Source organism: Mobula birostris, chromosome 3, assembly GCF_030028105.1.
Source record: "Mobula birostris isolate sMobBir1 chromosome 3, sMobBir1.hap1, whole genome shotgun sequence".
NCBI lineage: Eukaryota > Metazoa > Chordata > Chondrichthyes > Myliobatiformes > Myliobatidae > Mobula > Mobula birostris.
The window spans coordinates 141,943,297-141,966,919 of record NC_092372.1 but is presented as its reverse complement, the minus strand read 5'-3'; the positions used below and the strand labels follow the sequence as shown (position 1 = coordinate 141,966,919).

At 38.7% G+C, this 23,623-nt stretch overlaps 1 protein-coding gene across 1 annotated transcript in view; it reads right to left on the bottom strand.

Moving 5' to 3' along the window:
* Positions 1–216: 216 nt before the first annotated feature.
* LOC140195299 (thrombospondin type-1 domain-containing protein 7A-like) overlaps positions 217–23,623 on the bottom strand; it is a 430,342-nt gene continuing 406,935 nt past the window's right edge. Inside the window, exons 24-28 of the mRNA XM_072253392.1 lie at positions 20,554–20,649; positions 16,297–16,379; positions 15,904–16,117; positions 4,544–4,631; positions 217–2,726 (exon numbers count right to left, since the gene is read on the bottom strand). Of these exons, the coding sequence (XP_072109493.1) occupies positions 2,642–2,726; positions 4,544–4,631; positions 15,904–16,117; positions 16,297–16,379; positions 20,554–20,649 (566 nt within the window). The 3' untranslated portion in view covers positions 217–2,641. The remainder of the gene's footprint in view (positions 2,727–4,543; positions 4,632–15,903; positions 16,118–16,296; positions 16,380–20,553; positions 20,650–23,623) is intronic.

Here is a 23,623-nt window from a genome sequence, read left to right as displayed (position 1 = left end):
AGTTACTCAGTCCTTTTCTCTGAAGCTTCTGATAAAGTTTTTCTATGAGATGTTAATTTGCAGAAGAGTTTTGATTGCTAAGACCTAACCTTACTGACTTTAGCTCTATCACTGCTGATTGTTGTATGTGACAGCTATGGTAAGGCTAACACAAGAATAATGTAACATTTTCATTTTTTTATTTAACATTTCCAGTAGAATAAATGCTATCAAACAATAACCTCTAATAAAGCACGTGCCACATTTTTGTTTAAATATAATTGTAACTCAATAAAATTTGGGCTTTATTTTCCTCCACAAAATTTTGGACCTCATACATAAACATTGCCCTTATTTTTGAAAAAAAAGTAAATATACATAATTTTAGAAAATAAAAAAATGGCATATCTACAAATTAACATAACACAATGGAATGAAACCAACCCCTTTCTTTTGGTTGCTCCTGCCTTCATTCACAAACAGGAAAACAAACTACCAAGAAAAATTGTATTGGGTTCTGCTTCATATGTGGTGACATTTCTTCCCTGACTTCCACATTTGAGCAATTTGACATGTCAGAATATCGTTTTGTACAATTCATTTTTACTTTTGCCATTGTAAAGAGCTTCCATTGATTTAAAAATTGTATACATTTAGCCTGTTCCCTCAGCAAACTAAATGATTTAACATTTAGCAGGAATTTAAAGTAAATGCAAGTTGTTGTTATGTTTTATTACCTTACTGATTTAATTTAAATGTCTCCTCAGAAATGCACACCTTTTGATCACTGTGAACCAGAGTATTTCTGAGAATATTACTGTGTATTTTGACAAGGTCATATGTTGATAATTGTCTCTGGGAGATACTATGAATAACATGTACAATCTAGTGGATATTAAGGTGTTGTACTGCTCAGATCAACAATGAACATAACTTCTAACTTTTTCAAATACTTAGTTTTACAGTATTTCCTTCTGAAAGATAATTCCCGATTCATTTGTCCCAAGCCAACAAAATAAATGAGTCTCATACAAAGAAGGGTGCTTAGAAAATAATGGCAATGTAATAGTAATAAATATTTGTTCATTTATCTAAAATGTTTGTTTTCTCAAATAATTTTGGTGAAAGGAATTACATTTTACAGTTTTTTAAAAATTTCCCCACAAGTTGACTATCTTGCTTAGATAATTGAGAATTCTGAATTTTGAGTTTGCTAACTGCAGTCTGTCCTCCTACTCACTTTTGGTCAAGGTGGTAAAATAACCAAAAGGTGTTGCTCCTTTAAAAGGGAAACTGTATTAAAAGATGTATCTAGCAAAAGAGCCAGGTGGACTGTTTGCACAACATTAGCACATAATATCAGAACAATTACATATTTCGGAAAATTCAGCTAGTTCCCTATTGATACTGCAACTATACTGACCACTGATACAATTTACAAACTAGCTGCAGTGACTTTTGACACACATTTATGTATGTACACTCACTGAATGAAATGCATTGATTCCATTCTGCTTGAGTTCGACATTTTTGCAATTCATGAGTAAACAACATTAGTTTGTTCCCTTTCAATCTATCTATATAACATCACCAAGGTGAGACACTTTTTTTTCAAAAATAAAAGAGGCTAATTCTAAGGTGATAAATGGTTAAGTGCATATCATGCAGCACTAATATAGTGCAAAAAAAGTGCCTCATTTAAATAAATTTTATGGGCCATAGTCCACAGGTTATTTTGAGAGAGCATTTCATTAGTTGGAAAAATCAAGTCTATAGTTTGCAACATTAATAGGTAAAGCATTTTCAGCAGCAATAAGTGGTAGTGTAACTGGTTAACTTGTTGCTAATCCGTATGGTTCATAATTAAGAAGGAAAACGCTTAAGCTGTTAACTTATTAGCAGGTTCCCAGATGAATATCTTAATTTGTACTTTTGCTACTATATTTTGCAAATTTTGATAATAATATGCAAAATCTTCAAGCAATTCATCCATCCTTTTTGCTTTAAATGATGACCTGTCATCAAGATATAAATATTATTCCAATGCTGCTGCATCTCCAGGGAATTGCAAAAAGCAGTTGATAGAAGTATAAATTTCCATTCCTTCTGTATTAACACTGAAGAGGAGAGATTTTGAAATTGCTCTCAGCTGCAGTTTGCAGTTTAACTTCTCAATCCATCAAGCCTGCTTTTTCCAGTTAGTGAGCATCTCAACTATGAACATTTGCTAGTTTTTCAGTTGATTCCTGTCATTGTCAATGACCTTATTCCCATGAGCAGTGCTCTTCTATCAGTACATAGTTATTAAGCAAAATGTAATTATTTGAAAATTCATGTTTACTTTTCAATTCTAATATAATTTCCATTTTAATGTCATTCAGATAAAATTAAGGTTTTCTTTGTAGAACAGTTCTTTAGCATCATCTCAAAGATATAGCTTGCGATAAACTGGCAGCTGCATCGTTTGAAGTCCTGCATTATACAGAGAATGACATCTTGTAGCATATTCCATCTCCTTCCTGTCAACGTGTCACAGTATTATAGAACCTGGCACACTGACACAGAATCCTATAAAGGATGATAGTCTGGACATATAGAACTGCACAGTACATCTTACAGTGATGAGATAGATAGGAAGATGTTCAGCAAGCAATAAAGAAGATTACATGTCAGCATCTCCATCATAGGCCAAGGTCAAAGGTTTCAGCTTGTTATTTTGCTTTCTCTGTGTTTTCCTCGGCTTTTTGCTACAAAGAAGGACAGAGATGAGTTAATATTGTTAGGTAAATATATCTATTCAATGGTCTTAATCAGTATGTATTGTCTTTGACTTAGCTGAATGCAACTGACACAATGTTGGTGATACTTTTACAGGTTTTTATTGTCCTGCGTTAGAGATAGTTGAGAAACAGCATATGCTTACAACTTCAGATTTATAAGCAACTATGTACCTGGAATTTGGGTGAGGGCCCTGCCAAAATTCACAGCTTAAACTGACAAAAGTTGCCAACTATATGAGAAATCAGCATACAACCCTCTGTTGGGGATGACTCAGTCTCTTGGGATGAGAATCAAAATTTAAAAGATGCAATCAGAAAGATGCACAGAACACAGAATCTTCACTTGCAAAGTTCAGCTGGGCAAAATCCAGTAGTTCAAGCTGGGATGGTACATTATATTTTGAAAACTGCAGGAATTTATTATAGACTTCAAAACAATTTAAAGAAAGACCTGATATGAGAAAGCACCTATGGTTGTAGTGATATCACATCTACAGTTTAGGCACTAAATTGTTAATGATTTAATAAACTAAAAGATTTAACTGGTTTGTTGGAAGTAGCTTGATTAACAATTCTAACATTTTAAAAATGATCATTAATGTGATATTTTTGCACAAAGAATGATTATGGTGTTGGATTGCAAAAGTTATCAAAATGCAACAGAATTGGTGAACTTTGAGTCTCAGCATTCAGGCAAGTTATTTAGCTCATGTGAAGGCTGCTCTATGTTCAGACTGCATCTTATCCTCTGCAGCTCCTGACCAGAAAGTGCCTGGTATTCACTGGGAAAATGAATAAATATGCACATTTCTATATCAGTCTCATTTTTCATTATATTAAGCAGTGACATGAAAAAATCAGAAGTGTTTATGACAATAAATGTAATTATAGTCTAAGAAACACTGGTACCCATTCAGTGAGAAGAAAAAAACACTTACTGTGCAAAATTCAGTATATTCATTTCATCAGAACCATTTCTGACTTGACGTGTTATTGAATCCAGCAATTAAGAATGTATTTTAATCATTCCATGCTTACCAAGTTAAATTTCTACATTATAAGGCAAAATTTGGAATAGCAATTCACTTCATCTGTTCACGCTGGCTGTAAGCTGTATGGAACTGTAATACTGATATTTGCCCATGCAATGATTAGTTCAATTTACCAACATAATTTTAGATTTCAGTCAGAAATCAGTAAAAGTCAGAAGTTAATTAATTATTAGCACATGCAAGTGGAAAAGGTTAAAGAATGTCTGCAGTTGATAAAACTCAAATCATATCTATAAATTTGCCTGGAAGTAATTTCTGAAGCTATTTTAATTTAAATACAATTAGACCGCATTCCCTGCAGCACAGTAATTATTTGTTTACTGAGTACAAAAGTTACTTAATCTTCGTTTGGATTATGGAAACGTGTTTGTGTGTGTGCGCACGCACACACACACACACACACACACACACACACACACACAGGCACACATGTACATGAGTGCAGACACACTTAATATATACATTGAATGAACAGGTAGTTACAAAGACAACAATAAGCATGCAAGATATTTGCAATTTTATTACTAACTCAAAATGTTTACTCTTCAGACTATTCTTTCGCCTTAAGAACGTTGTATGCGACCTATGGAAAGCTATCTTGAATAGAATGTGGTAATATAGTAAGTTGCACACAAACTTAGTACATATACAGTACCTAACTCTGTTTACTCCTGCAGTATAATTCCTATATCTGTATCATTTCTACCACATAGGACATCACCACGAACTTACCAGGCTAGATAGATCATAGAGACAATGAAGATTATTAAGACAAAACCTCCTGCTGCCACACCATAAACCCATGTTTTCAGGCTCCCATCTATAAAGCAAAGATACCTTGTTAACTCTTAACAATGAGGACAGAGATGTCATATTGTATAACTGAGTGTGGGCAGTAAATTCATATTGAAAACTTCTATTTTATTATACTTTTCATGTTGCCATAATTCCTACATTGTTTTCACACACTACTTTGAAGAAGGAACTGGGTTATCTAAATACTTGGTGACACAATTGGGTCTGCACATTGAATTACTATCACTGTTGTTTTAACGAGTATGTTTGGGCATCATTGCCTCATCTATATTTCATTTTCTCATTTCCTACTGGATCCATTCTGCAATACTGTGATTCTGGAATAACCAGCCTTAAATCTTCACATTAGTATATGTAGGAATACTTGAATAATATTATCAGTGGCATTTATGAACATTAATTACAAATTTCTAGACGTTACTTTTATATCCAGAACCATTATATTTGTGAAAGGTAGCACTTCATCCCATTGTATCTTTTAAATTGCAAAATCTACAATAAATAATTAGTTGGTGTAGGGAAGAAACAACCTATGGCATTTCGTAAATGTTGGTTATGAACTTACTAGCATTTAATTTACCCTTCAACCATGTTGGTTTTATCAAACCATCTTTTATGATATTTATCAAAATCTTACATGGATACTTTTCTTACAGTGCTTTGAAATTGGCATTTTTCTTCAAAAAATATGATCAAAATATGTTAGAACCTAATTCATAGATTTGAACTCTTTGTACAGTGCAAATCAAATACACATTTGCTGATTATAATGGAACATTTCCTTTAAGATGATAAAACATCAAATTGTAATTAATCAATAGGGAGGCAACCTTAAAAATTTGCTTTTAAGTTAACAGCTATTATGTGTCTTTTCATATAGCAAATAGTTTCACAATAATTTACTTCTTAAATGTTTTATTAATAAAATATGATGAATCGAGGATCCCCTGCATGACAGAAGTCATGACATAGGAGATTATAAGCAATATTTGTTGAATGAAACTTGTTAGATTTTGGTTTTAATACAATCATCTGTTATTAATTATGTAAAATTGAAATGGCAGTGTATAGTATTGTGCTTGTAATCAATAAAAAGTAAAGATGAAGTTTTAGTATGATTTAAGTTTTTGAAATAAGTATACAGTGTTCAGTTATCAATGAATATGTTGACATCTAGGGTGAAATTGTGCTAAATTTGTTGACGACATTGAATGCAGTTACTTGTACTGAGTCAATGTCTATGGCTACCAAAGGCCTATTGGAGTACCTGACTGCTAACATTTGTTTGAATTGTCATGGTTCAAATGCATTGGGGATAAAAAGGAGCAGGGTTACAGACATTGAATAAATTACAAAGAATTTTAGCAAGATCATCACAGTTCCATGGCTTTGGGAGAACAATTGGAGGAAGGATCTGGTCAACTGTATGAATCATTTTAGAAACTTGAACTGGAATGGAAAGGACATTTGTTGTTGTTCTGTACTTGAATGTTAAACATTTTCCTTCTACATTCTAAAGATGTACAGGTTAGTAGCTTAGTTGGTCACATGGGTGTAATTGGGTGGTACATGCTCAATGGGACAGAAGGGCCTGTAACCGTGCTGCATCTCTAAATAAAAAGGAAAAAGTAAACGTCCTTCATTGCCAACACAGTCCCCAAGTAACATATTCCATGCTGAAATACTTCCGCTCAAAGGTGTCATTCTACAAATTTTTATCTCCAGCTCTGAGGAAGTTTTAGTTATAAATCAGAAGGCTATAAAAGAACTGTTAAGGTTCTAAGATACAAAATGGCAGTTGGTTGAATTTGTTCTAACATATTTTTTGATAACATCAATTGACCCTTATGAAAGTGATAGATTAGATCTGATTTTTAAGATATATATGTCACAGAATCTTTAATTATTTTTATTAGGCCAGATTTTTAAATGGTAGAGACTGTGATAATAGTAATAATAATGGTAGAGGTGTTATAATCTGTATCTGAGGTATCTAAATCAAATAGAACCAAGTGCATTACTGGATTAGGCAGTCTACAGAAATCTTTTCCAATTTGATTCCCATTGAAGCAACCATGATTCCCAATTCATAACTCAGGCACAGAGTGTATCAGTAGAAAGAGAATACATTCCGTTTAATTTTCTAACTGCTAGCCAAGTATTCACAGTTAGCATTGGGATATGAATTTATACTCTAACAATATACAAACTATACACACAGTTACCAAATACAGACACTTGTTAACAACAAACTTTCATGTACAATCACACCATTGGAGATATATACACCAACACATGCACAAACAGGCAGGTATAGGAAAGACTTTTATACAGGCCTCTGAACAGTAGCCAAGATGTGGACTACAAATTACAACAGGAGATAGACAAGGCATGTAAAATGGGCAATGTTTCAATAGTTACGAGGGATTTCAATATGCAGGTAGATTAGGAAAATCAGCTTGGTGCTAGATAACAGGGGAGGGAATTTGCAGAATGCCTATGAGATGGCTTTTTAGAGCAGCCTGTGGTTGAGCCCACAAGTGTAAAGGCAATTTTGGATTGTGTGTTGTGTACCAAATAAGATTAGGTTAGGAAGCTTAAGGTAAAAGAACCCATAGGAGGCAGTGATCAGAATATGATAGAATAATATGAGAGAGAGAAGATAAAGTCAGACATACTGTATCAGTATTACTGTGGAGCAAAGGAAATTACAGAGGCATGAGGGGGGAGTTGATTGGGAGGGGATACTATCAGAGATGATAGGAGAACAGCAATGGCTAGAGTTTCTGGGAGCAATTTGGAAGGTGCAGAAAAGATACATCCCAAACATGAAGAAATATTCTAAAAGAAGGATGACATGGGAAGTCAAGGACAGCAGAAAAGCAAAACAGGGGGCATATAATATAGCAAAAATAAGTGGGAAGATGGAGGATTGGGAAGTTGTTTAAAACCAACAGAAAGCAACTAAAAAGCCATAAAGAGAGAAAAGATGAAATATGAAGGTAAGCTAGACAATGATATGGAAGGGAATAAGAAAGATTTTTCAGATATATAAAGAGTAAAAGAGAGGTGAAGGTAGATATCGGTCACCTGGAAAATGATGTCGGAGCGGTAGTAATGAAAAACAAAGAAATGGCGAAGCAACTTACTAAGTACTTTACACTAGTCTTCACTGTGGAGGACACTATCAGAATGCCAGAAGTGTGAGAGTGTCAGGGGGCAGAAGTGAGTGTCATTGCTATTACCAAGGAGTAGGTGCTTTGGAAGCTGAAAAGTCTGAAGGTAGGTAAGTCACCTAACCCAGATGGACTACATCACAGGGTTCTGAAAGATGTTGCTGAAGAGATTGTGGAGGCATTAGTAATGATCTTTCAAGAATCACTAGATTCTGGAATGGTTCTGCAAGACTAGAAAGGGAGGGAGGCAGACAAAAGGAAAATTAGCCTGACTTCAGTGGTTGGAAAGATGTTGGAGTCGAATATTAAGGCTATGGGTTCTGGCAACTTGGTGGCACATGATAAAATAGGCCAAAGTCAACAAGGCTTCCTTAAAGGGAAATTTTGTTTGACAAACTGTTGGAATTCTATATGGAAATAGCAGACAGGATAGAGAAAGGAGAGTCAGTGGATATTATTTACTTGGGTTTTCAGAAGCCTTTGACAAGATGCCACACATGAGACTGCTTAATGAGATACAAGTCCATGGTATTACATAGGAAACATATTAGCATGGATAGAATATTGGCTGATTGACAGGAGGCAAACGGGGGGTCATTTCTGGTTGTCTGCTGGTGCCTAGTGGTGGAGCTGTTGGGGTTGGTGTTGGTACCTCTTTGGATACAGTATTTGATTTGGATACAGTATTTGATGGCTTTGTGGCCAAGCTTGCAGGTGATACCAGCAGTGTTGAGGAATTAGGGTGTCTGCAAAAGTACTTAGACAGATTGGGAGAGTGGGCAAAGAAGTGGCAGATGGAATATAGTGTAGGGATGTGCGTGTTTATGCACTTAGGTAGAAGGAATACAGGTATGGACTGTTTTCTAAATGGGAAGAAAATTCAGAAATCAGAAGTGCAAAGGGATTTGGGAGTCCTCATGCAGGATTTCCTGAAGGTTAACTTGCTGGTTGAGTTGGTGGTAAGGAAGGCAAATGCAATGTTAGCATTCATTTTAAGAGGTCTAGAATACAAAAGTACAGATGTAACACTGAGGCTTTATAAAGCATTGGACAGACTGCATTTGGAGTATTGTAAGCAATTTTAGGCTCCCTATCTAAGAAAGAATATGCTGGTATTGGACAGGGTCCAGAGGAGTTTCATGAGATTGTGAGAATGATTCCAGAAATGAAAGGGTTATCATATGAGGAGCATTTGATGGCTCTGGGCCTGTACTCACTAGAGCTTAGAAGACTGAGGGAGGATCTTATTAAAACCTATTGAATATTGAAAGTCCTAGATAGCGTGGACATGGAGAGGATGTTTCCAATAGTGGGGGAGCCTAGGACCAGACTGAACAGCCATAGGATAGAGGAACATCCATTTAGAACAGAGATAAGGAGGAGTTTCTTTCGCCAAAGGGCAGTGAATCTGTAGAATTCATTGCCACAGAAGGCTGTGCAGGCCAAATCACTGGGTATACTTAAACTAAAGGTTGAAAGGTTCTTGATTAATCAGGGTGTCAAATGTTATGGGGAGAAGGCAGGAGAACGCGGTTAAGAAGGATGATAAATCAGCCATGATGGAATGGCAGAGCAACTTGATGGGCCTAATTATGCTCCTACCGTATGTCTCATGGTCTTATGGACTAAATGGCATGCATACAATGAAAATTATACACCAACATGCTTAGACAGATGGCTGTATGTTGGGCCAGGTTTACCCATTAGCAAGCATTCAAATGGCACTGTAACAGTTTATAGAACCTACTTATTCCATCATCACTGCAAACCTAGACAGTCCAATAGTCATAATATTTGAAAACTTAAATTACTGATCATGTTTAAAGAGGTTACTGTGTATAGACGTATCAGCAATAATCATTAAAATGCAAAGATATTCATGGATTATTGTCAGTTAACCTACTGGCTGCATATCTTACATTACAATTATAAACACCGAATACTCTGGAAATACTCAGCAGTCAAACAGTATCCGTGGGGAAAGAAACAAAGTTAACATTTCAGATCGAGATCCAGCTACTGGGACTAGCTGCAGTAGCCGGATCTCTGGCACTGAGTCTGGCTCTGCAGTGCAGAAGGGAGGGGGGAAAAAGAGGAGAGCGGTAGTGATAGGGGACTCGATAGTTAGAGGTGCAGATAGAAGGTTCTGTGGTCATGACAGAGAATCCAGGATGGTTTGTTGCCTCCCAGGTGCCAGGGTCAAGGATGTCTCTGATCGATTGCATGACATTCTGAAGTGGGAGGGTGACCAGCCAGATGTCGTGGTGCACATCGGTACCAATGACATAGCAAGGAAGAGTGAAGAGGTCCTGGACAGTGAGTATAGAGAGCTTGGTAGGAAGTTGAAAAGCAGGACCTCAAGGATGGTAATTTCAGGATTGCTACCTGTGCTAGGTGCCAGTGAGGGTAGGAATAGGATGCTCTGGAGGAGGAACAAATGGATGAGGAACTGGTGTAGGGGGCAGGGTTTCAGATTTCAGGATCATTGGGACCTCTTCTGGGGCAGGAGGGACCTGTACAAGAGAGAGGGGTTACACTTGAACCACAGGGGGACCAATATCCTTTCAGGGAGGTTTGTTAGTGCTATTAGGGAGGCTTTAAACTAGATTTGCAGGGGGATGGGAACCAGAGTGCCAGAGATGACAGTGTGGCTGGGGTGAAAATAAATGATATTGAAAGTTTAAGCAAATCTGCTGATAGAAAGGTTGTGAGTGGTGGTAAAAATCTTCTGAGGTGTATATATTTCAATACTAGGAGTATTGCGGGGAAGGCGGATGAGTTGAGGGCATGGATTGACAGGTGGAATTATGATGTTGTAGCAATTAGTGAAACTTGGCTACAGGAGGGGCAGGACTGGCAGCTTAATATTCCAGGGTTCTGATGTTTCAGATGTGATCGAGGCAGAGGAATGAAAGGTGGGGGAGTAGCATTGCTTGTTAGGGAAAATATTACAGCAGTGCTCAGGCAGGACAGATTAGAGGGCTTGTCTACTGAGTCCTTAAGGGTGGAGCTGAGAAACAGGAAAGGTATGGCCACATTAGTGGGATTGTATTACAGACCACCCAATAGTCAACGAGACTTGGAAGAGCAAATCTGCAGAGAGATAGCAGGCAACTGCAGGAAACATAAAGTTGTGGTGGTAGGGGATTTTAATTTTCCATACATTGATTGGGACTCCCATACTGTTAGGGGTCTAGATGGTTTAGAGTTTGTAAAATTTGTTCAGGAAAGTTTTCTAAATCAGTATATAGAGGGACCAACTAGAGGGGATGCAATATTGGATCTCCTGTTAGGAAATGAATTAGGGCAAGTGACAGAAGTCTGTGTAGGGGAGCACTTTGGTTCCAGTGATCATAACACCATTAGTTTCAATTTGATCATGGACAAGGATAGATCTGGTCCTGGGGTTGAGGTTCTGAACTGGAAGAAGGTCAAATTTGAAGAAATGAGAAAGGATCTAAAAACCGTGGATTGGGACAGGTTGTTCTCTGGCAAAGATGTGATTATTAGGTGGGAAGCCTTCAAAGGGGAAATTTTGAGAGTGCAGAGTTTGTATGTTCCTGTCAGGATTAAAGGCAAATCGAATAGGAATAAGGAACCTTGGTTCTCAAGGGATATTGCAACTCTGATAAAGAAGAAGAGGGAGTTGTATGAAATGTATAGGAAACAGGGGGTAAATCAGGTGCTTGAGGAGCATAAGAAGTGCAAGAAAAATACTTAATAAAGAAATCAGGAGGGCAAAAAGAAGACATGAGGTTGCCTTGGCCGTCAAAGTGAAGGATAATCCAAAGAGCTTTTACAAGTATATTAAGAGCAAAAGGATTGTAAGGGATAAAATTGGTCCTCTTGAAGATCAGAGTGCTCGGCTTTGTGCGGATCCAAAGGAAATGGGGGAGATCTTAAATAGGTTTTTTGCATCTGTATTTACTAAGGAAGCTGGCATGAAGTCTATGGAATTAAGGGAAACAAGTAGTGAGACCATGGAAACTGTACAGATTGAAAAGGAGGAGGTGCTTGCTGTCTTGGGGAAAATTAAAGTGGATAAATCCCCGGGACCTGACAGGGTGTTCTCTCGGACCTTGAAGGAGACTAGTGTTGAAATTGTGGGGGCCCTGGCAGAAATATTTAAAATGTCGCTGTCTACGGGTGAAGTGCCGGAGGATTAGAGAGTGGCTCATGTTGTTCCGTTGTTTAAAAAAGGATCGAAAAGTAATCCGGGAAATTATAGGCCGGTGAGTTTAACGTCAGTAGTAGGTAAGTTATTGGAGGGAGTACTAAGAGACAGAATCTACAAGCATTTGGATAGACAGGGGCTTATTAGGGAGAGTCAACATGGCTTTGTGCGTGGTAGGTCATGTTTGACCAATCTGTTGGAGTTTTTCGAGGAGGTTACCAGGAAAGTGGATGAAGGGATATTGTCTACATGGACTTCAGTAAGGCCTTTGACAAGGTCCCGCATGGGAGGTTAGTTAGGAAAATTCAGTGGCTAGGTATACATGGAGAGGTGGTAAATTGGATTAGACATTGGCTCGATGGAAGAAGCCAGAGAGTGGTGGTAGAGAATTGCTTCTCTGAGTGGAGGCCTGTGACTAGTGGTGTGCCACAGGGATCAGTGCTGGGTCCATTGTTATTTGTCATCTATATCAATGATCTGGATGATAATGTGGTAAATTGGATCAGCAAGTTTGCTGACGATACAAAGATTGGAGGTGTGGTAGACAGTGAGGAAGGTTTTCAGAGCCTGCAGAGGGACTTGGACCAGCTGGAAAAATGGGCTGAAAAATGGCAGATGGAGCTTAATACTGACAAGTGTGAGGTATTGCACGTTGGAAGGACAAACCAACATAGAACATACAGGGTTAATGGTAAGGCACTGAGGAGTGCAGTGGAACAGAGGGATCTGGGAATACAGATACAAAATTCTCTAAAAGTGTCGTCGCAGGTAGATAGGGTCGTAAAGAGAGCTTTTGGTACATTGGCCTTTATTAATCGAAGTATTGAGTATAAGAGCTGGAATGTTATGATGAGGTTGTATAAGGCATTGGTGAGGCTGAATCTGGAGTATTGTGTTCAGTTTTGGTCACCAAATTACAGGAAGGATATAAGTAAGGTTGAAAGAGTGCAGAGAAGGTTTACAAGGATGTTGCCAGGACTTGAGAAACTCAGTTACAGAGAAAGGTTGAATAGGTTAGGACTTTATTCCCTGGAGCTTAGAAGAATGAGGGGTGATTTGATAGAGGTATATAAAATTATGATGGGTATAGATAGAGTGAATGCAAGCAGGTTTTTTCCACTGAGGCAAGGGGAGAAAAAAACCAGAGGACATGGGTTAAGGGTGAGGGGGGAAAAGTTTAAAGGGAACATAGAAACATAGAAAATAGGTGCAGGAGTAGGCCACTCGGCCCTTCGAGCCTGCACCGCCATTTATTATGATCATAGCTGATCATCCAACTCAGAACCTTGCACCAGCCTTCCCTCCATACCCCCTGATCCACAAGGGCCATATCTAACTCCCTCTTAAATATAGCCAGTGAACTGGCCTCAACTGTTTCCTGTGGCAGAGAATTCCACAGATTCACCACTCCTTGTGTGAAGAAGTTTTTCCTAATCTCGGTCCTAAAAGGCTTCCCCTTTATCCTCAAACTGTGACCCCTCGTTCTGGACTTCTCCAACATCGGGAACAATCTTCCTGCATCTAGCCTGTCCAATCCCTTTAGGATTTTATACATTTCAATCAGATCCCCCCTCAATCTTCTAAATTCCAACGAGTACAAGCCCAGTTCATCCAGTCTTTCTTCATATGAAAGTCCTGCCATCCCAGGAATCAATCTGGTGAACCTTCTTTGTACTCCCTCTATGGCAAGGATGTCTTTCCTCAGATTAGGGGACCAAAACTGCACACAATACTCCAGGTGTGGTCTCACCAAGGCCTTGTACAACTGCAGTAGTACCTCCCTGCTCCTGTACTCGAATCCTCTTGCTATAAATGCCAGCATAACCATTCGCCTTTTTCACCGCCTGCTGTACCTGTATGCCCACTTTCAATGACTGGTGTATAATGACACCCAGGTCTCGTTATACCTCCCCTTTTCCTAATTGGCCACCATTCAGATAATAATCTGTTTTCCTATTTTTGCCACCAAAGTGGATAACTTCACATTTATCCACATTAAATTGCATCTGCCATGAATTTGCCCACTCACCCAACCTATCCAAGTCACCCTGCATCCTCTTAGCATCCTCCTCACGGCTAACACTGCCGCCCAGCTTTGTGTCATTGGGGGGGCTGCTTCACACAGAGAGTGGTGGGAGTATGGAATGAGCTGCCAGACGAGGTGGTAAATGCGGGTTCGTTTTTAACATTTAAGAATAAATTGGACAGATACATGGATGGGAAGTGTACGGAGGGATATGGTCCGTGTGCAGGTCAGTGGGACTAGACAGAAAATGGTTCGGCACAGCCAAGAAGGGCCAAAGGGCCTGTTTCTATGGTTCTATGGTTCTATGGAGATCTTTCTCCAGAACTAGAAACAGTTAGAAATCAAAGATGTATACATTTGCAGAGAAATGAAGAACTGGAGAGAACATAGGAATGTCTATGAGAGGATAAAGCCCAGAAAGAACAATCTGACACAATTGGTGGCAGTGGTCATGAGAGAAGATGGTGAAAACCTGGCTTTCACAACTTAAGTGTCCAGAGGAAATGCAAATAGGAAACCAATAAGAACATGAGAGAGAGGAACAAGGACTAAGATGTGAAGTACAAAACATGAATATTGCTGGTAATCTGAAATAAAAGAGAATGCTGTAATTGTTCAGTTGGTCAAGCAGCATCTGTGGAGAGAGAAGAAAACAAAGTTAATGTTACAGGCTGATGACCTTTTACGAGAACTTGCCAACTCTGGTGCACACTAGGAAAATGCTAGTTATCCAGAGTTATTGAATACATTGCTTAGTCCTGAGAACTGCATCATACCTAGATGGAAGGTGAAGTGCTGTACTGCAAGCTTACATTTGTTTTTTCTGTAATAGTGCGAGAAACAAAAGACAATGAGCTCAGAGTGGGAGAGTGACGGAGAATTTAAATCAATCACCCCAAAGCTAAGAATTGTCTGTATAAGTGTGTATCTGAATGGTTAATATCATTGCTGACAAGGAATCCATATTCATATTGATTGTGGGCATATAAGTTGAAAGATATGCTATTCAATAATGAATTTATAAGTCAATTATATGTCTTATTGTGCAGCAGTCCCTAATCAATAAAAAACTAATGCTGCTAATTTTGTCAGAGCTTTCTCAACAGATATTTTTCCCAGCAATCGAGAATATAAAAAACAACTATGTTTTTGCCTCCATTCCTGTATTTTAACTTTATATAATGATATTTGTTGCTAGTTATTAGATTTGCATTTTTTTATTGTTTTCTTCAATATCGAGTAGCACATTGCACACAGTTTTACAACTGCATGACTTTGATGTAGACTTTTGACAGAACCAGTGAAAGGGATAACTGAACTTGCCTTTTCCATTTACAGATTTGGACTGACCTGTGTTTTCTCTACCAATCTTTATGAATTTAATCATTTAATGTTTCAATGTTTAGATTTCTAGCATTTAAAATTCCATTTTTCATAAAAATCCTTGAGGTAAATTATTTTTAAGCAGAAAAGTATAGTTAATATTCCGAAAGCCAATGAATTTAGCATTCTGCACTATAAAGAAAATTTTCATCATAGAGTTAGTTGAGAAATGTGAATATGTAGTTGTAAGTACTTTTGCTAAGAAAGCATTAAAAAATTCCTCTTTGAAATGCATTAGATTTCAGCAGAAATAATTAAAGAGCTTTAAAAGTTCAGAGCAGTTTGATTCTTCAATTCAACCAGTACAGTAGCAAAGCCACATTCTGAATTATGATGCTGCCTGGTCTGTTGCGTCCCACCAGCATTTTGTGTGTGTTGCTTGAACTTCCAGCATCTGCAGATTTTCTTGTGTTTGCATTTCTGAATAATTCTTAATGTTTAACAAATGTCTTCTAAGTCATAGTTTGGAAGATTTATTTAAATTGTCTAAGATATTGAATTAGACTTTTTATCTGACCTGCTCCAAAAGGTTGCAGGAACCATGTATGTCCTGAATGTCCTTGTTTGCTATCAGATGTTTGGGTTGGGTTGATGGCTCGGCTTGTCTTTACATCTGTTTTCTTCTCTTCCACTGAAGGGATCTCTAGCACTGGGATCATGGTACATTGATCCAACAAATTGTCTGACATCACCACCTCTGTGTAACCTTCTTCACAGGCACACTCTGCAGACTACAGTAGACAGGACATATTAAAGTTTTGCCTTTTAAACATTCTGATTAGGTGAAAATCTTATTTTAATTATACAATAGCATTTATTATTCAATAATATTTGAATTACAGATATTCTATTACCAATGAGGGAATAGCGGTAAGTTCAGGAATTCTACCCTGCCGTCCACAGTACTTACCTCAGTGCAGTATGTGTGAGGCTTAGTGCATGGTGGATTACAAGATCTGTCAGCATAAGGTTGATTTAATGCAGAGCAGCCACCTATGACACAAATGTCACAACAGTAATAGTAAACAACAAAAGGTCATGTCATTTTCATCATCAACTGTTATTCTCTTATTATTATGGATCCATTTCAAAGCCTGTATGCTTGAACATGTAGCCAAAGAACTTCATGGATACCATTGATCTAACACTGTGTGGTTACTCATGTGTGTGCCTAGGTTACCAGTGAAAATATGGAATGAGGGTTTTCTGATCGCACAACTTAGTTTACAGCCCTTGGAGACAAAATGTTGATTTTTGGAATTTGTCATCATAAAACTATCCTGTTAGCTTCAAATTTTCATGACCATTAAATGAACAGTTAAGATTCAAAAGTGCAGGTAAAGGAGAATCTCAGCATGCACACTGACTGTTTAGAAATGAATAATCAAAGATAGATCAATATGGTTTACTTTCTGTTGAAGTTATTTACTAATACCATCCACAAAGATTTGTACATTTAAAGATTCAATATTGCTTAATGTCATTTTCACTACACAAGTATAAAGGAGAACGAGATAATTGTTATTCCAGATTTGATGCAGCACAATAAAGAAAAATATAAGATAAAGAACACAATATTAAAACAAACAATAAATATAAATACATTAGAAAGCTTATATATGTAGATTGATTGTATATACATACAGTGATGCTAGGCACAGGAGTGTCTGTACATAAGTAATTGACAGGAAATGATAAAGTATTGGTGGTGGGGGTTGTGGAGGGATCTATAAGTGGGTGGAGGTGTTGATCAGCTTTGCTGCTTGGGGAAAGTAACTGTTTTCGAATGTGATGGTCCTGGTGTGGATGCTACATAGCCTCCTCGCTGGTAGCGGTGATGCATTGGGCAGTTTTGAAGACCCGTTATAGAGCTGCAGAAAGTTGCAAATTCAGCCTGCTCCATCATGGGCCCTAACCTCCCTTGCATCAAGGCCATCCTCAGAAGGTGGCATCTATCATTAAGGACTTCCGGCACCCAGGGGGTGATGTCCTATTCTCATTGCTACCATCAAGGATGAGGGACAGGATCCCAAAGACACACACTCAATATTTTAGGAACAGCTTCTTCTGCACTGCCATCAGATTTCTGATTTGGCATGTACATTATCTCACAATATTTTCCCCTTTTTTGCTCTCTTTATGCACTATTAGTTAAATTAAATTATACACACACACACATACATACATATATATATATAAAAAAGCAGGATAAGACAATGGAGTATCGGTGGATGTTGTGTATTTGGATTTTCAGAAAGCCCTTAACAAGGTGTCGCATATGAGGCTGCTTAACAAAGTACAAGTCTATGGTATTACAGGAAAGATATTAGCATGGATTGAGGATTGGCTGTTTGGCAGGATGCAAAAGTGTGAATAAAGGGAGCCTTTTCTGGTTGGCTGTTAGTGTCTAGTGGTGTTTCACAAGGGTCAGTGTTGGGACTGCTTTTTATGTTATATTTCAATGATTTGAATGATGGAATTGATGGCTTTGTGGCCAAATTTGTGGACAATATGAAGGTGGGTGGAGAGGCAGAAGGATTAGGAGAATGGGCAAGGAGGTGACAAATGAAATATTGTGTCTGGTGTATGGCCATGCACTTTGGTAGAAGGAGCAAAAGCGTAGACAATTTTCGAAACAGGTATAAATTTCAAAAATTGGAGGCCTAAAGGGATGGGAGTCCTCATGCAGCATTCCCTAAAGGTTCATCTGCAGGTTGAGTCAGTGGTGAGGAAGATAAATGGAATGTTAGCCTTCATTTCAAGAGGACTAGAATATAAAACCAAGAATGTAATGCTGAGCAACACACGGAAATGCTGGAGGAACTCAACAGGCCAGGCAGCATCTATGGAAAAGCATAAACAGTCGACATTTCAGGCCGAGACTGATGAAGTCCCAATCAAGGTTCTCAGCCTGAAACATCGACTGTTTCCTCTATTCCACAGATGGAGCCTAGTGGAGTTCTTCCACCATTTTGTATGTGTTGCTTTGGATTTCCAGCATCTGCAGATTTTCACGTGTATGTAATACTAAGGCTTTATAAGGCATTGGTGAGGCTCATTCAGTGTGTTGTGAGCAGTTTTGGGCTCCTTATTTAAGAAAGGATGAGCTGACATTGAGTGGGTTCAGAAGAGATGCACAATAATGATTCTGGGAATGAAAAGGTTATTGTATGAGCAGCATTTGATGGCTTTGGGTCTGTACTCACTGGAGTTTAGAAGATGAGGGGGGATCTCTTTGAAACCTATTGGACGTTGAAAGGCCTAGGTAGTGTAGATATGAAAAGGATATTTCCTTTGGTGGCATAGTCTAGGACCAGAGAGCACAGCCTTAAAATAGAGAGACGTCCGTTTGGAACAGAGTTAAGAAGAAATTTCTTTAGCCAGGAGGAGGTGAGTCTGTGAAATTTGTTGCCACAAGTGGCTACGGAGGCCAGATCACTGATGCATCAAAGATGGAGGTTGATAGTTCCTTATTAGTCAGGGCGTTAAAGGTTATGGGGAGAAGGGGGAAGAAGGCAGGAGAATGGGGTTGAGAAGCAAAATGGATCAGCCATGATGAAATGGAGGAGCAGACTCAATGGGCCAAATAATTCTGCTCCTATCTCTTGTGAATTTATAGCCTTATGATATTAACCTCATTCTGATTCTGTAGAGTCACGTGAGTTTTGATATGTCTAGTGCAGTTCTCTTCAGCCTCCTAAGAAAGTAGAGGCATTGGTGAGCTTTCCTGATTGTGTGGAAAGTGTTCTGGGACAATGAGAGGTTGTACAAGATGTGCACTCCCAGCTGTTTGGAACGACTCAGTTTCCACTGCTTTACCACTGATGCAAAGATTGCTGTGAATGGTGCGAGTTCACCTGAAGTCGATAACCATTTCTTTTGTCTTGTTGCCTGGCATCTGGCCTCAAACTCTTCCGCCTTCTCTCTGTAGGCTATCTCATCATTGTTGGTGATAACCCCACCACTGTCATACCATCGGCAAACTTGACAATGTGATTACTTGGGTGTTTGGCCTGCAGTCATGTGTGAACAGAGCGTACAGCAGTGGGCTCAGCGCACAGTCTGGCGGGGGGGCACCCCTGTTGAGGATGATGGGGAAGGAGGAGTGGTTGTGCATCCTGACTATCTGAGGTCTGCTGGTTAGGAAGTCCAACACCAAGTTGCACAGTGGTGTATGTACACTGAGGAGTAGGAGTTTGTTCACCAAAGTCAGTGGGACAATAGTGTTGAAAGCCAAAGTGAAATCCGGAAACAGCAATCAGAAATAAGTGTGCTTGTTTTCTAGGCATGTCAGGGCCAGGTGCATGATAGATGTTATGGCATCTATTGTAGAGCGGTTCTGTCAGTAAGCATATTGGTGAGTGACCAGTGTGGCAGGAATGGAGTTTTCAAAAAGTGCCATTACCAGCTGTTCAAAGCTGGCAGAATGATTGGCATCAGTTCTGAAGATGTAGAGTTCTTTAGTACAGGATGATGGTGGCTGATTTGAAGCATGTGAGGGCAGCAGACTGGATGGGTGAAGTGTTGAAGATGTCCGTGAAGACGTCAATGAGCTCAGCTGATGAGGTTTCCTCTGGCTGCTCTGAGAGCTGTTCTGTCTCCAGACTTGAAGGCAGCATCACAGGCTTTTAGTAGGAAGTGTATCTCTGTGTCCAGCCAGGGCTCCTAATTGGGCCGTGAGGTAACTGTTTTCCAGGTAGTAAAATCGTCTACACACCTTACATAATAATTATATGGAATGATATGTAACATTTATTGCATTATTTTCTTATGGTTTTTTAATTTAAGTTTGTTCATATATTCCTCATATTTATGTTACCTAGTAGATAACTCACTAATCAATAGAAATAATTTCTCATCCTACAATTTACTGTACAAAAAACTGAGGCAATATTAAATACTTTCATCAGCTCTCATTGGTAATCTTCTCTGTTCTGCAGTAAAATAAATGCATGCCTCTTCTTGTTGCTGATTTTCCTTTTTGAACAGAACCCTTTTCATGGCTCTGGAAGCCCTACTGAAGTTGTTTGTGACTTAACTTTATTGCTTATGCCACTGAGTATAGCACAATGCAGGTCAAAACAGAAACATTTCATAGAAACCCTTCATAAAAGCATCAATAATCATGTATATTCATTGTACTAACAAAAAAAGTTGCTTTCAGTACCTGTGACATTTATTCCATCTGACCTCTGACACCAAACTTCTCGATATGATCCGGTCCAAGCACCAGCCAACCAAACGTATTCATAACAGTGGCCACCTATAAAAAGCCATTGAAAAAATTGAATGGAGTATATCATATCTCAGGGTGTAGTGGGAGACATAGTTTTTTTTTCCTTTTATGCTACCTTGATGTATTTATGTGATCTTTCTGGAAAGTATGCAGACAAAAGCATATGGCAATAATAAACCAATTACCAAGATTACAGGTGAGATTCCCTTTGAATTCAGTTGAGTCTGTGTTCCACCATTGAACACTAGTCACAAGTTCTATGCAGGCACAGATCCTAGTTGTATTCCTGTTTTCTGTCATAGAGTGGAGTTAACGATTTTTTACCATATCTCAGATTTATTTTCTTCAATTCAATTGCACTTCTAAGCTTTCAGAAGAACTAAGGTCTTATGACAAAAGTAGGTATAGTGAAACAATGTGTTTATTTCATTTTGCACAGAGTTTTATAAATTTAATGTTTCAAAATTCAAGAGGCAACAACTATGTTCCAAATGTTACTGCCAATATAATTTTTAAAATTGGGCTCTTGTTTTGCAATTTATTGGTCAACTTAACTGATACCCTGCTACTTTTTTGATTGACAATTTGGAGGGATATAGCACACCCAAAATATTAACTAACACCAATTAGCTAAGTTAACAGGACAGGGTAGGATACATGCTCAGTATGCATGAGGGAAGTACAGGAGGAAACATGAGGGCACTGACTATAACATTTTAATATTCATAGGATAGTTAGGTGGTGCCAGAGCACTGGAAAGCTGAATGCTATTCTCTTGTTCAAACAACGGAGGATAAGTTCAGCCATTACAGGCCAGGGAGGTGAATGGCAATGTCGCTAAGGATCAAGCTTGAGTTTGATCTGTAATCATGAACTACACTTAGAATGCAAGTCACATATTCTAAATTAGTAGACGACAAAAAACTGTGAGCTGCAGAAAGGAAAGCAGTGAAATGCAAGAAGATAGAAACTGGCTGCTCAAATGGGCGGATGAAGTTTTATGTGTATAGATATGAGGCAATGCACTTTGGTGAGAGGAATCTGGATGGCCTACATAGAATAAAGGATATTGTTTCAAAGAGGAGGTTGCAGGGCAGGTTGATTATATAGTTATTAAGGCTTCTCAGATTTGCCAACAGAGTCATAAAATATAACACTGGGAAGTTATGTTGAACCTTTATAAAGCACTGGTCTCAGTTGGAGTATTGAGTTAATTTTCCAGGCTGTGTATTAAATTTTAAATTAAATTAAATTTAGCCCAGTACATCATGGGTAAAACCCTTCCAACCGTTGAGCACATCTACATGAAATGTTGCCATAGAAAAGCAGCATCCACCATCAGAGATCCTCACCACCCAGGCCATGCTCTTTTCTCACTGCTGCCAGCAGGTTGAAGGTACAGGTGCCTCAGGACTCTCACCACCAAGTTCAAGAACAGTTAAGTGGTTTGGCAGTGTGGTGAACAGATAGAAGTATATAAAATTATGAAAAGCATAGATGGGACAGATGGCCATTTTTTTTTTCCTGAACAAAAGGAGTTTCAGAGCAAGAGAACAGAGGTTTAAGGTGAGAGGAAGGAGTTTTCAGAGGGATCTAAGGGAAAAGTATTTTACACAGAGAGTGGTTGATATCTATAGCATGCTGCTGGAGAGTGTGTTGAAATAAGATATACTTACTATGTGTAAGGGGCATTTAGGAAGTCACTTAACCCAGGCAAGTGGGATTAGCATAGATGCGTAGATTTAGTGTGCCGCTGGACTCACTGTTGCACTAACTTTATCACACTATGCCTCGCAAAATGTGGGCTTGAGGGACATACTATGAGCAGCAATCAATACCAACAAAACATGGAGGGAACTTCACGGAACCTCACAGCCCCTGACAACCTGTGATTTCAGTCTCTGAAGCTGACCTGAGAGCATCTTTTAGGATGGTTAACCCATGAAAATGATCTGTCCCAGCCATTGTATCTGGTGAGTACTGAAGACCTGTACTAATCAACTGGCTAGAGTGTTTACTAACATCTTCGACTTCTTAACTTTGGCAGTCTGATGTACCCATCTGCATCAAGCAGGTTCCAAAAATACCCATTCCGAAGCAAAACCTGTCTCAACGACAATCATCCAGTAGCACTTATTTCAATGTGATGAAGTGCTTTGAGAAGTTGGTCATGAAGCATATCAGCTCTTGCCTAAGGAGTTACTTGGTTCCACCCCAATTTCTCTACCTTCACAACAGGTCAACAGTAGATGCCATTTCACTGGCTCTTCATTTAGCTCTGGAACATCTGGACAGTGATGATGATGCATATGTCAGGATGCTCTTCACAATCTACAGCTCAGTATTCAACACTATCAACCCCTCAAAACTAATCAGTAGCTCCAAGACCGAGGTTGTGATACCTCATTGTGCAAATGGATCCTCAATTTCCTCATTTACAGACCCCAGTCAATACAAATTGTCGACATCTCACCATCAGCACAGGTGCACTACAAGGCTACCCTTGCTCGACTCTGTTTATACCTACTCCAATACCATTTTTAAGTTTGCTGAATCAAAGGTGGTGACAAATTGGTATATTGAAGGGAAATTGAAAATCTTGTAGAATGGTGCCTTAACAACAACTTCTCACTCAACATCAAAAGAAATGATTATTGACTACAGGAGGAAGAAGCCAGAGGTCCATGAGTCAGTCTTCATTGTGGAATTGGAGGTGAAAAGAGTCAGTAATTTTAAATTCCTGGGTGTTACCATATGAGGGGATCTGTTCTGGGAGCAGCACCTGTCCAGGTACCCATTACAGCACCTCTACTTCCTTAGAAGTTTGCGTAGATTCGACATGGCATATAAAACTTTGGCAAACTTCTTTAGATGCATAGTGGTTGTATCATGGCCTGGTATGGAAAGACAAATGCCCAGGATCAGAAAAATCTACAAGAAGTGGTGGATACAGCCTTGTACATCACAGGCAAAGCCCTCTCTCCATCACTGAGCACATTTA